The 14,602-nt window shown below is 42.2% G+C and overlaps 1 protein-coding gene across 1 annotated transcript in view; it reads right to left on the reverse strand.

Annotated features, from left to right (window-relative positions):
- Nucleotides 1-14,602, reverse strand: part of PHF14 (PHD finger protein 14) — a 285,184-nt gene that overhangs the window by 36,419 nt on the left and 234,163 nt on the right. The window contains exon 18 of the mRNA XM_048838246.2: nt 4,353-4,466. Coding sequence (XP_048694203.1) covers nt 4,353-4,466 — 114 coding nt within the window. The remainder of the gene's footprint in view (nt 1-4,352; nt 4,467-14,602) is intronic.

Raw genomic sequence — 14,602 nt, forward strand, 5'->3', positions numbered from 1 at the left:
TGAAGTGATTAGGTTGATAAAATTCCTCTAATAAGCACCATCATTGCAATAACTCCATGAAAGATAACACACACCAGAATATAATTTTATGGAAAGCAAATATTATTCGCAATTCTCTAGAATGATGATTCAGCAATGCTGAAGTTAGGGTTGCACACATAAATTCTTCCCCTCTTGTGTACACATTAAAGTACTGTATTTAATTACACTATCACATACTTTTTCTCAAACAACAGAACATAATCAAACAGTACCTAAATACCTCAGCCATAAGTGACTAGCCAGTTTACTCTGAAGTAAATTTAGCTACCCATGCAACTACTGCCATCACTCCTAATGAGTTTTGCAAAAAATATACTGAGCAAAACCTGATTTTCAAACTCAAGACAGTGAAATGAAAACCAATTTCTTCTGGGCTAAGACTAGGGAAGGGTTATTTCCATGTCAACCAAACTTTAAAATGTCAGGTATATCAGCTCAAGGACTATTCAAAATCAGGATGCAAGAATTCTTTTTTATAAAAAAAGTATATTTTGGCCTAAATTTCTGTTAAACATTTGGAAAATAGCCCTGCTCCAGTGAGTCTGGTGTAATTCAGTAGACTATTGAATTTAGTGTGCAGCTAGGTTAGGCATACTTGCATGCATAATATAGCCGTCCTAAGGTGTGCATTTTGTGGATTTAGTAAAAAATTGTACTGTGCATGGTTACTACATGAATTATAAAGATATGAACTAATTCTGCAGCTGGATCTTCCTGCATAAAATCCTGCTGAAGTCAACTCGGCTCCACATGGGTGCAAAGGTCTACCCCTGCAGATCAGATTGCAGGATCTGTTGAATCCAAACTGGTTTTCCTTGAAACAATGAAAGGCATTCCTCCTCAAAAAGGACCATTTCCATCCCAAATTTCATCTTTTAACCTTCAGCCATGTGGACTGTAGGCCAGTCACTATATATAAAATGAGAAAAGTGCCATTTCCTCACTTTCCTCACATAAAAGCAGCTGAACTATAATTGCTCCAACCTTAAAAGAAAAAAGAAAGCTGTCATGCAGAATAAGCATGAGCATGTTCAGCAAGTTACAGGTGAGTGAAAATAAAGTCTGGTGTTATGATGGAAACTGCTATATAACCTTAACTCCAGCAGCTCTTCATTATAATAAAGCAGAAAACGTCCTTATGTGTTTAGTATGGATTTTGTGAGTGATATGGATGTTGTGAGTACAACAGCATTATAAACCAACTACAAATTTTAGCTTTTATTCAGAAAAGCGTAAGTGTTGAAACTACAGAAACAAGATATCTAACTTAAAGCATGATATTGTAAAACAATTATTTTTAACTACCATGTTTCTGCATCCCATGTACTCTAATCTACAGTAACTGCCTTAGTCCCTAATGTCACACAAGTAAGGCAAAAACACCAAATTGCAAAGATGTTATTAACTTTTTATGATTATTTGTGTTGTGGTAGTGTCCCAAGCCCTAAATAAGGTTCAGAGCTCTTTATTATCTATGCACTGTAAACATATATGTGGACATGATCACTACCACAAAGAGATTACAATCTAATTTGAAACAAGACAAGTATAATAAAGATCATGAGGGAAGAAGGGTAGAACAGGAGCAGATCCCACCTTGTCATTCTATTCATCCAGGGTGAAGCTCTTTTAGCAATCAGAGAGAAAGGGAAACTAGGAATTTTCCTGTGAATTCTGTTAACAAGAACAAAACCAACAAAAAACTACTCTGATAGTTCAACACACACACACTATGAACAAATATTAGAATTAGCAACAAATTACAGATAATTCCCAAGAATATTGGATTCAGATTGGTGTATCTGAGACAAAGACATCATTGGCAGATAAAAATTCTAGTTTATAGAAACTGATCTGGAACTTTTAGGCTAGGATGTTTCACAGTTTGTACTCACCATGAACTGTTTTCCTCCTGCCTCCCTCAATTCTGACATCCCTCTTTTTGATCACCATCTTCATTATTTCTCACTTGCTCTCTTCCTGCTCCTGTTAATGCCACACTTTTGAACCCTTCAGTCTATTTAACATTCTGACTTTTCTATTTCCCTCTCCTATTTCCATCTCTTTGGGTGATTACATGTTTTTTTACCTAACAACTGTCTTCCTATCAGCACTTCATGGGCCACGTTCGGATGGGACATAAAATATGGTATAAATTATTCCTTGATAAAAATGGTATATGTCACTCCCAATATTAGCTGGTGTAATTTTACACATTGACAGTGTTGTAGTGAGAAAAGTCAACTGAAAGGATAGTTAATGAAGGTTTAAGATAAAGCAGTGCCTCTCAGACATGTTTCCAGTTAGAAACGAGGCCTTCCATGTGTAAGTCACATTAATTTGCATTTACAATGAGTTACCAATGTACAACTTACACCAATTATATCCTGGTGTGGGCTCGGAATTAGGTAAGATACTAACGTTCCTCTCCTCTACCACTCAAAGTCCCCTGTAAAACCAACCCTAACTCTCTCCCTGTCTCACCTCTCGCTAGTCTTGCTTATGCTATAGTGAGCATCTTTGAAGACAGTCTTATTCCCTCACAGACTGCCTATATGTTTGTCCTTCCCTTGTTCAGCTGGCTAAACAATATCACCCTCAATTAGTCCTAAAGCCTTAACATCACTTCTCTGTCTTCCATCCTCCTCCTTGAACTGGCTAGGGTTCTCCTCCCAAAAATTTCAGACTTTTTCAAGGACAAAATTCATATAATTATCCATCTTTCCCTTCTTATTCTTTTTTCCTCTTCCTCTATCTGTCATCATTCACTCCTTTCTCTGAAACCCATCTTTCCCCTCCCATCCGCCGCTAATCTCATGACATGTACTTTTAATCTTGACCTCTCCATTGGAGATAAGTGCCAGAGAAACATCCAGAAACTGTGCCAGAATCAGTGCCAATCACTGCAGCAAACTGGCAAAGCCAGAAATTAGGAGCCAGAATTTATGAATATTAATAGACCAAGCTACTTGCTATTCAGCGCATTATACAGAATTATTAGTAATAATCTGTATTATATTGTCCTGGGGGATGGGACCACTTAAGTGGGATAAACTGACCATCATTTCAAGATCTAAAAGTAATGGTATTTCCACAGAATAAATGGGTAAACTGGTGATCTCACTTCAGACGGAATGGTAATAATCACTGAATGTCCTGTGGTAAAGGACTCTGTTCTTTTTTGCTGGATATAGTGACAAGACTATCAGGGGAGAGCATGATGTTCCAGAATATATTAAAATAGCTCTAAAAATAGCACCAGGCGACTAAAGAAAGGGCCCAACATTAGAGGAACCATATTTCCATTGATACTGAATGGCAAAAATTCTATGTCCTTCTTTATGAGGAGCACTGTAGCCAGAAGAACTCAGCATATATATGGTTTCAATATAATGACCACTTCATTTGATAATGTTTCCTGACAGGTCTATAGTAAAGAAAGGAATATCTAAAACTCTTAGGGGCTCTGGGGAAGTAGAAAATTAAGACTTCTCCTCAGGGGCTGAGGTGGTACCCCAATTTCAATAAGACATTTTGAAATTGGAAACAGTCATCACCTAAAAAGATGTTTCCCACTATAGGAGAGGGTCAGGACTTCGAAATTTGCAGAAAGCCTATCTCCCCTGTTATGGAAGGGTACCCATGAAGTAGGTTCAGAGACAGAATGAGCCACATTATGGAATTTAGTCACAAGCTGGGACCTGTAGTGTGGACTTTGAGGCTGTCCTTTTAGAGGTGCTGAAGGTTCACTCAACCATGGACCTAATATCTGGTGCCAGCAAGGTGTTCTTAATGAAGGCTAAAACAGGTAGTCAATTCTTTGTCAAGAGTCCTTTCCTTACAAATGAGGGGGAAGTTCCCTTCAGATCATGGCCAACATAACCTAGCCAAGTTTACTTCTGAGAAGTTTGGCAATAGCTTTACATAAACAAAAATCCTCTAATAATCAGAGTCCATTTCTTCTGACTTCCCCAGGGTTTGAAGGAATTCTTGCTGTCATGAGTATATGAGAAATAAGGAATGAGCAAAATATTTTCAAGTATTCCTGGAAAGCCTAGTCATTCATTATGAGAGTCTCAGTTAACAGTAGACAGAATGGGCTTAGCTAATGGAGAGCATTGGTTGAGGCCCTAGGCATTGCAGCACGCATTAGGTCTTAGGTGCCAGGGACACAGTGTGGAAGGGTCAGCCAGACCTCTAGGTTTAACGAAGGGTTTGCTATAAGTAAAATAAGACCAGGCATGAAAAATTGCAGGAAAACCAAAATACCCAACATAAATTTAGGAATAAATAGACACAGAATGTCCTACCTCTTCTGGATGTTTCTGTGCCACCACTACCAGCTCTTCAGAGATGCTTCTTGAAGTGGAGGGTACCACATTACCTGGGGCCTCTGAGACCACTTCATTTGACGGTTCAGAGTCCTGAGGGCAACAGAGACAAACAGACTCCTCAGAAGTGTATTGAAGTGGTACTCCACAAAAAGAGAGACTTTTTAGAGGTACTGTGGTCTGAACACAGGCATGGAAGACAGGAACTCCTAAATGCTAAAAACCTTCTAACTTGCGCAAGTCATTTAACTTCTGTCTCAGTTTTTCCATCTGTAAAATGGGGGAATTACATATCTTACATAAGGGTATTGTGAGAATTAGTAAATATTTGTACAGTATTTGAAGATATACAGTTGTGTATTAGTATTATCTTAACTCCTGCCCTCCCTTTCCTTTCATGTGGAAAGGAAAAAATAATCTTCTTCCAACTTGAATGAGTAGATTCTGCAATCAGCTGGGAGCAACGCAGAACAAGAACTGAAAAACAAAGCTCTTAAGAGGTAATTATTAAGTATTGCTTAAGTTTTCAAACACAATCTGACTAGTATTTCTACCTACCAGTGAAGCAGAGAACTTGCCACTTGCATCCTAGTTGCTTCTATTATTTAAAGCTTAATTACACATATTTAAGCGTTAGAGAAAACAGACATGAGTACACTAAAACCATATGTGCTTGGCAAATCAAATACCATTAAGGGCAGAATTTGTCCCACTTTCATGTGCTTCCCCAATGAGTCCTTAGGTTAGATTCAAAGGTGAGGTAAATGGCTGTAAGAGTTGCATAAAATATTTAATTTAGTCTTAAACTGGAGAAGAGGTAAAATAGTGGAATGATCTGCAATTCTCTGTATGTGCAAAATGACTATCTTAAAACCCAGAGAAGAGATGGAGGTGGTTGAAAGATTGTACTCAAAGAGTAGTTATCAATAGTTTGCTGTCAAGCTATGAGGGCATCCATAGTGGGGTCCAATTGGGGTCTGTCCCAGGCCCGGTACTATTCAACATTTTCATTGGTGACATGGATAATGGAGTGGAGAATATGCTTATAAAATCTGTGGATGACATTAAGCTGGGAAGGGTTGCAAGCATTTTGGAAGATAGGATTAGAATTCAAAATGACTGTGACAAATTGGAAAATTGGTCTCCAATTAGCAAGAGGAAATTCAATAAAGACAAGTGCAAAGTACTTCACTGAGGAAAGAAAAATCTAGTGCACAAATACAAAATGGGGAATAATGGACTAGGCCGTAGTACTGCTGAAAAGGATCTGGGGGTTATAGTGGATCACATATTGAATAAGTGTCAACAATGTGATGCTGTTGAGAAAAAGGCTAATATCATTCTGCAGTGTATTAAGAAAAGTGTATATGTAAGACATGGGGGGTAATTGTTTGTTCTGCTTAGTACTGCTGAGGCCACAGCTGGAGTACTGTGTCCAGTTTTGGGTACCATACTGTAAAAAAGATGTGGACAAATTGGAGGAGAGCAACAAAAATGATTAAAGATTTAGAAAACCTGTCCTTTGAGTAAAGGTAAAAAAAAAAGGGGGGCATTTTAGAATTGAGAAAAGATGACTTCAAATATGTTAAGGGCTGTTTTAAGAGGATAGGGATCAATCTTTCTCCATGTCCACTGAAGACAGTACAAGAAGTAATTGGCTCAATCTGCAAGGAACATTTAGGTTAAATATTAGGAACACTTGCTAACTATAAGGATAGCTAAGTACTGCAATAGGTTACCAAGGGAAGTTGTGGAATCCTCGTCATTAGAGGTTTTTAAGAACAGGTTAGACTAACACCCATCAGGGATAGTCTAGGGCCTGGTCTACACTACAAGTTTATGTCGGATTTAACAGCGTTAAATCCGAATTAACCCTGAACCCATCCACACAACAAAGCCATTTTTTCGACATAAAGAGCTCTTAAATCCGATTTCTATACTCCTCCCTAATGAGGGGATTAGCACTGAAATTGACATCACCGTTTCGAATTAGGGTTAGTGTGGATGCAATTCGAAGGTATTGGCCTCCAGGAACTATCCCACAGTGCACCATTGTGACCGCTGTGGACAGCACTCTGAACTTGGATTCACTGGCCAGGTGTACAGGAAAAGCCCCAGGAACTTCTGAATCTCATTTCCTGTTTGGCCAGGCGAGCTCATCAGCACAGGTGACCATGCAGAGCTCATCAGCACAGGTCACCATGCAGTCCCAGAATCGAAAAAGAGCTCCAGCATGGACCGAACGGGAGGTACTGGATCTGATCGCTGTATGGGGAAGCGAATCTGTGCTATCAGAACTACGTTCCAAAAGATGAACTGCCAAAACATTTCAAAAAATCTCAGAGGCCATGAGGGACAGAGGCTACATCAGGGACGCAACACAGTGCCGCGTGAAACTTAAGGAGCTCAGACAAGCGTCCCAGAAAACTAAAGAATCAAACGGACACTCCAGGACAGAGTCCCAGACATGCCGCTTCTACGCTGAGCTCATGCAAGTCTAGGGGGGGCCGCCACCACCACCCCACCCCTCTCCGTGGACTCCGATGATGGGGTACTTTCCGCCATGGCTGAGGATTTTGTGGATGGGGAAGATGAGGAGGAGGAGGACGAGCTTGGGGAGAGCACACAGCACACCATTCTCCCCGACAACCAGGATCTTTTTATCACCCTGACTGAAATACCCTCCCAACCCAACAAAGCCAGAGAAGGGACCTCTGGTGAGTGTACCTTTTTAAATATAATACATGTTATAAAAGCAAACGTTTTTTAATGATTAAGTAGCCCTGAGGACTTGGGATGCATTCGTGGCCAGTACTGCTACTGGAAAAGTCTGTTAACGTGTCTGGGGATGGAGTGGAAATCCTCCAGGGACATCTCCATGAAGCTGTCCTGGAGGTACTCTAAAAGCCTTTGCGGAAGGTTTCTGGGGAGAGCAGCCTTATTCCGTCCTCCATGGTAGGAAACTTTACCACACCATGCTAGTAGCAAGTAATCTGGTATCATTGCATGACAAAGCCTGGCAGCATATGGTCCCGGTGTTTGCTGGCATTCAAGCAACATCCGTTCTTTATCTCTCTGTGTTATCCTCAGGAAAGTGATATCGTTCATGGTAACCTGGTTGAAATAGGGGAATTTGATTAAGGGGACATTCAGAGGTGACCGTTCCTACTGGGCTGTTTGCCTGTGCCTGAAAAGAAATCCTCCCCGCAGTTAGCCACGCGGTGGGAGGGGGGGCCATTGGCGCTGAGCTGTTTGCGTTTGGCTAGAAGTGATCTTCCCTGATACCAGCCATGATCTTTCCTGATACCAGCCAGGCGGTGGGGGGAAGGGAAAAGCGATCATCCCAGAGAATTGGATGGGGGGAGGGGGTTAGTTTGTTTTCTGCTGCTGCACATTAACAGGAAAACTGCAGCACTAAATGGACAACTCAACGGGCTTTGCTTGGTATGGGAAAGGAGGGGGCTGCTGTTATGAAGGTTGCAGAAACCGAAAGACTATGGCTTACCATGGCCACCTGCATGCTGAATTCTGTTGCCCGGCCCTGCGTGTGTGATCTCTAACACCAAAGCCGCAGGCAATCAATATAAGATGCAAAATGCGACCTTGTACCAAAATCACATGTGCTATGTAATGTGAATAGTGCTGTTCACCATGAAAGAGTATAGCCATTGTTCTGTAAAATGTATCTTTTTAAATACTTCACTCCCTTTTTTTCCTCCAGCAGCTGCAAATGTTTCAAGCCTCCCTCCTCCGTCCGAAAAGCTATCTCAGATAAGGTGGCAAAAAAACGCACACGTGATGAAATGTTCTCTGAGCTCATGCAGTCGTCCGGCACTGACAGAGCTGTGTGGAGGGACACAATAGCAGAGTACAGGACAGTGGCCGATGAACATGAGGAGAGGTGGCGGCAGGAAGATCAGAGGAGGCATGAGGAAATGCTGGGGCTACTGCGAGATCAAACGGACATGCTCCGGCGTCTGGTGGAGGTTCATGAACAGCAGCAGGATCACAGACTGCCACTGCAGCCCCTGTTTAACCGCCCTCCCTCCTCCCTAAGTTCCATAGCCTCCTCACCCAGACCCCCAAGAACACGGGGGGGGGGAGGGAGGGGAGGCTCTGGGCACCGCTCCACCCCAGTGGACAGCCCAAGCAACAGAAGGCTGGCATTCGGCAAGTTTTAAAGTGGCCTTTTCCTTCCCTCCTCCCCTCCTCCCACACCCCACCCGGGCTACCTTGTGAGTTATCTCCCTATTTTTATAATCAATTAATAAAGAATACATGTTTTTTAAATGAGAGTGACTTTATTTCCTTTGCAAGCAAGCTGTGATCGAAGGCGGGAGGGCAGGTGGCTTACAGGGAATTAGAGTCAACCAAGGGGGCGGGTTTTCATCAAGGAGAAACAAACAGAAGTGTCACACAGTACCCTGGCCAGTCATGAAACTGGTTTTCAAAGCTTCTCTGATGCACACCGCTTCCTGCTGTGCTCTTCTAACTGCCCTGGTGTCTGGCTGCGCGTATTCAGCGGCCAAGCCATTTGCATCAACCTCCCACCCCGCCATAAACGTCTCCCCCTTACTCTCACAGAGATTGTGGAGCACACAACAAGCAGCAATAACAATGGGAATATTGGTTTCGCTGAGGTCTGAACGAGTCAGTAAACTGCGCCAGCGACCCTTTAAATGTCCAAATGCACACTCTACCACCATTCTGTACTTGCTCAGCCTATAGTTGAACAGCTCCTGACTACTGTCCAGGGTGCCTGTGTACGGCTTCATGAGCCAGGGCATTAAGGGGTAAACTGGGTCCCCAAGGATAACTATAGTCATTTCAACATCCCCAACAATTATTTTCTGGTCTGGGATGTAAATCCCTTCCTTCAGCCGTTTAAACAGACCAGAGTTCCTGAAGACGCGAGAGTCATGAACCTTTCCCTGCCATCCCACGTTGATGTTGGTGAAATGTCCCTTGTGATCCACCAGTGCTTGCAGCACCACTGAAAAGTACCCCTTGCGGTTTATGTATTGGCTGCCCTGGTGGTCTGGTCCCAAGACAGGGATATGGGTTCCGTCTATGGCCCCACCAGAGTTAGGGAATCCCATTGCAGCAAAGCCATCCAATATGACCTGCACATTTCCCAGAGTCACTACCTTTGATAGCAGCAGCTCAATTACTGCGTTGGCTATTTGCATCACAGCAATCCCCACAGTAGATTTGCCCACTCCAAATTGATTCCCAACTGACCGGTAGCTGTCTGGCGTTGCAAGCTTCCACAGGGCTATTGCCACTCGCTTGTGAACTGTGAGGGCTGCTCTCATCTTGGTATTCTTGCACTTTAGGTAGGGGAAAGCAAGTCACAAAGTTCCATGAAAGTGCCCTTACGCATACGAAAGTTTCGGAGCCACTGGGAATCATCCCTGACCTGCAACACTATGCGGTCCTACCACTCTGTGCTTGTTTCCCGGGCCCAGAATCGGTGTTCCACAGCATGAGCCTGCCCCATTAACACCATGATCTCCAAATTGCAGGGGAACGTGGTTTTAGAGAAAAGCGTGTTCATGTCCTCATCACCGCGCTGCCGTCACCTCCTCACCTGGTTTTTCAGGTGCTGGTTCTGCATACACTGCACGATAGTGCGCGAGGTATTTACAATGGTCATAACTGCTGTGGTGAGCTGAACGGGCTCCATGCTTGCTGTGCTATAGGGTCTGCTCCTGCTCGGGCAATCCAGAAAAAAGGGCGCAAAATGATTGTTTGCCGTTGCTCTGGCGGAGGGAGGGGTGACTGACAACATGGCTTACAGGGTTGGCTTACAGGGAATTAAAATCAACAAAGGGGGTGGCTTTGCGAGAAACAGAATGGCCCCCTCAAGGATAGAACTCAAAACCTCAAGGAAAGAACTCAAAACTGGGTTTAGCAGGCCGTTGATTTCATGGAGGGAGGGAGGAGAAAATGAATACAAAACAAATCTGGTTTATTTCTTGTTTTGATCCACTTCATCTATCTTTATACATCTTGCTGGCAGCAGACCGTGCAGTACGACCGCTAGCCATCGTCATCTCCTGGGTGCTCGGCAGAAGACGTTGCTGTTGATTAAAAGACAGTGCACTGCCGGTAGGACTGAATCACCATGAGACAAAACTTAAAAGGGAAATGACCTGGCTGAGTCACTCCCATGTTTGCCCAGGCGACCCTGACCTCATTGAGGTCGGTTAAAAGAGCACCCTGGACTATGTCGACGATGGCTACCAGTCATACTGCACTGTCTGCTGCCAAAAGGCAATAAACTGCTGCTGTGTAGCAATGCAGTACCGCGTCTGTCAGCACCCAGGAGACATATGGTGACAGTTAGCTGAGGGGGCTCCATGCTTGCCGTGGTATGGTGTCTGCACAGGTAACTCAAGAAAAAAGATGCAAAATGATTGTCTGCCCTTGCTTTCATGGAGGGAGGGAGGGAAGGGAGGCCTGACGATATGTACCCAGAACCACCTGCAACAATGTTTTAGTCCCATCAGGCACTGGGATTTCTACCCAGAATTCAAATGGGTGGTGGAGACTGCGGGAACTGTGGGATAGCTACCCACAGTGCAACGCTCCGGAAGTCAATGGTTGCCTCCGTACTGTGGACACACTCTGCCAACTACATGCACTTAGAGCATTTGTGTGGGGACACCCACAATCGATTGTATAAAAACGCTTTCTACAAAACCGATTTCTATAAATTCGACCTAATTTCGTAGTGTAAACAAGGCTTGGACTAGATGACCTCTCGAGGTCCTTTACAGTCCTACATTTTTATGATTCTGTGATTGCCATGTGTGTACCATATTCCTGTTAGGTGCTTTTCCTGTTACTCCCCATCAGTGTGCAGGTTAAACTTGCACACCAACTACAACCCAAATAAGAGTAAGTAACACTACTTTATCACTTTTAACCAACATGCAGTTTACACCACTCTTTATGTCACTACTGAGTTTGATCCAAAAATTCCGTGGGAGCTGTGGTTCACTTATATTAAGTTTGAATTTGGCCCAATAGGGTTAGAGAGGTGTAACTGAAAAGAAAATCTGGTCCATTTCCTTTTTCCTTTTGTCTTTAATGAATGCTCCCAAATCTAGCACTAGATTCAATAAACATTTCACCTACTGTATAATCTATGACATCCAAACCCCATTCAAATCTGTTTTGTGGCTAATTGAAAGCTAATGTAGAACATAAAACTATGTAAAGTTCTTACTGAATCTGTCCATCAGACGCTTTAACAATTCAGTATTATTATTAGTGAATGCACAAATGATATAATAAACATGGAAAGATGCTGAAAATATAAAATATAAAGTAGGAAGATAAAACAGATATTAAAAGTACAAAAAGAAAAAATGTCAAAAGGACTTGGGTAGGTATCACATGTTTTATCCATTCAACAGTCTCAGGATCAGCAGTGTGGAGTCTTGAAAGTCCTCCTGATAGACCAGCATGAGATGAGCAGTCATTTAGTAGATGTGCAGGATCCTCAACTGCAGCTACAAAGGGCTGTTCCTGAGTCCCTGAGTGTGGTCATTTGCCACACACCTCACCAACCAGCATATAAAACAGCTAAGCCTGCATCAGAGTAGCGTGGCAGTTTGAGTCTTATGAGGCTGAGTGATGAGGAAGGAGATTTCTACAGACTGAGCAGCTTGTTCCCATTCTGTTTGGCAGCATCCACCATAGATATGGTTGGTATCATAGTCTAGATAGGTCTTCCGCTGATGAGTCAGTGGCAAGGCGTTTTCTATATATATTTGAAAAGTGGAAGTTGTGGCATTTCCTGGATTTGGTCAAGGAGTTTCTTTGCTGCAATATAACCCTTGATGTTAGGAGGCAGGATATTAGAGAGGACTGGTAGCCCGTGAACCTTTTTTTGGTGCCATAGGTCCTGTTATTCTCATTGTTTGATTCAATTGTACATCAAATAATGGTGTGGGGAATTTAATCACACAGGAGCACAGTACTCTCCAACTAAGCAATGATCTAGCACTGAGTTACACAGTGTTTGCACAATTCCACAGTCGAGACCCCATGCTTATTTAAGATGCCATTTCTGCATGTAATCTTCTGATTAACCTTGGTGAGATGGTCCTTGTAGGTGAGTGTACCAACTAGAGTTACTCCTACATATAATGGCTTTGGGTCGTGTGTCTGTCATTCTCCATTCAAGAAGATATTGAGCTCTCAATGTTGTGGCATGGTTGAGATGGAAGCATAACAACATTGTATCTGACCCACTGGGCTTATGTCTCCACTTCTTGCATTAGCTACTGATTACTGCAATATTTTGATTTAAGATATCCTCAAACTTTTTGAAATTTCTCTCTCTTGAAGCAAGGTAGATGTAATCTGCATATTGAATGGCCTTGAAATTGTTGGAAGCAGGTCATTCATAAATATATTGAAAAAAGTTAGAGCAAGAACATATCCCTGTAGCCCATGAAAGCTTATGCTCTAATAAATTTATTAGTCTCTAAGGTGCCAAAAATACTCCTGTTCTTTTTGTGGATACAGACTAACACGGCTGCTACTCTGAAACATATCCCTGCGTGAGTCTGTTTTTCTGAGTCCTTCAGCTTCCTTGACTATGGGATGCTGTTCCAGAAAGAAGGTCTGCTGGGAGGAGATGGGCCCTGCCTGACCAAGAAGGGGAAGAGCATCTTCATGCACTGACTTGGCAATGTAGTGAGGAGGGCTTTAAACTAGGTTCAAAGGGGGCAGACAACAAAAGCCCACAGCTAATCATAAACAGAGGTTTAAGATGTTGGGCAGGGGGTCATGGAAAAGTACAACAAGATTATAGGAGCAACAAAAGGGAAATCAGTGGGGGAATGTGCTCAACATCTTAGATGTCTATACACAAAAGCAAGGAGTATGTGGAATAAACAGGAAGAACTGGAAGTATTAGTGCACAAGCTAAATTATGACTTAATTGGTGTCACAGAGATTTGATGGGATAAGTCTCATGACTAGAATATTGGTTTATTCAGGAAGGGGGAAAACAGAGGCGGTATTGCACTATGTATTAAGAATATGTATTTGTTCTGAGGTCCAGAAGGAGACGAGAGGTAGACCAGATATAAGGGGTAAAACATAGGGTGATATTATGGTAGGTGTGCACTATAAACCATCAATTTAGGAAGAAGACGTGGATGAGGCATTTCTAGAACAACCAACAGAAATATTGAAAACAGAAGACCAGGTAGTAGTGGGGAAATTTAACTACACAGACATCCGTTGAAAAGTAACATGGCAAAAGACCACATTCCAGTAAGTTCTTAGTATGTATTGAGGAAAACTTTTTTGTTTGAGAAAGGGGAGAAGTAACCTGGGGGACAGACAATTAAGACTTGCTTGTGATCAATGGGGACGAATTGGTAGCAAATCTGAAGGTGGAAAGCACTTTGCGTGAAACTGATCATGAAATGATAGATATTCTAAATAGATTCTAAGGAAATTAAGGAGTTAGGGTAGCAAAATAATGACAATGGAGTTCAAAGGTGCAAACTAACAAAATCAGAGAATCGGTAGGAAAGTTCGCGTGGGAAAAAAATCTAAGGGAAAAACTGTTCAGGAGAGCTGGCAGATTTTTAAGGGAACATTAAAGGCACAACTGCAAACTGCTAATGTGAAGGAAAGATAGGAAGATGCCAATATGGCTCCATTCAGGAGCTCTTTAATTACTTGAAAATAAAAAAAGAATCCCAAAAAAAGTAGAAACATGGACAAATAACTAAGGCGAAGTACAAAAGAATTTCACAAGCATCTAGGGACAAAATCAGAAAGGCTAATGCACAAAATGAGCTACACCTAGCAAGGGACAGAAAAGGGAATAAGAAGAGGTTCTATAAATACATTATGAGCAAGAAAAAGACAAAGGAGAGTGTAGATCCTTTACTTAGCAGAGAAGGAGAGTTAATAATGGATGACCTCAAGAAGGCTGACATGTTTAAAGCTTGTTTTGCTTCAGTTAAGGTTAATGGTAACCAGATACTTAATACAGTTAATATTAACAACAAGGAGAAAGGAATGCAATGCAAAATAGAGAAAGAACAGATTAAAGAATGTTTAGATTAGTTAGATGTATTCAAGTTGGCAGGGCCTGACAAAATGCATCTTTGGGTACTTAAGGAACTAGCTTAAGCAATTTCAGAACCATTTGCAATTATCTTTGAGAACTCATGGAGCATCGTTGAGGTTCC

This window comes from Caretta caretta, chromosome 2, assembly GCF_965140235.1.
Source record: "Caretta caretta isolate rCarCar2 chromosome 2, rCarCar1.hap1, whole genome shotgun sequence".
NCBI lineage: Eukaryota > Metazoa > Chordata > Testudines > Cheloniidae > Caretta > Caretta caretta.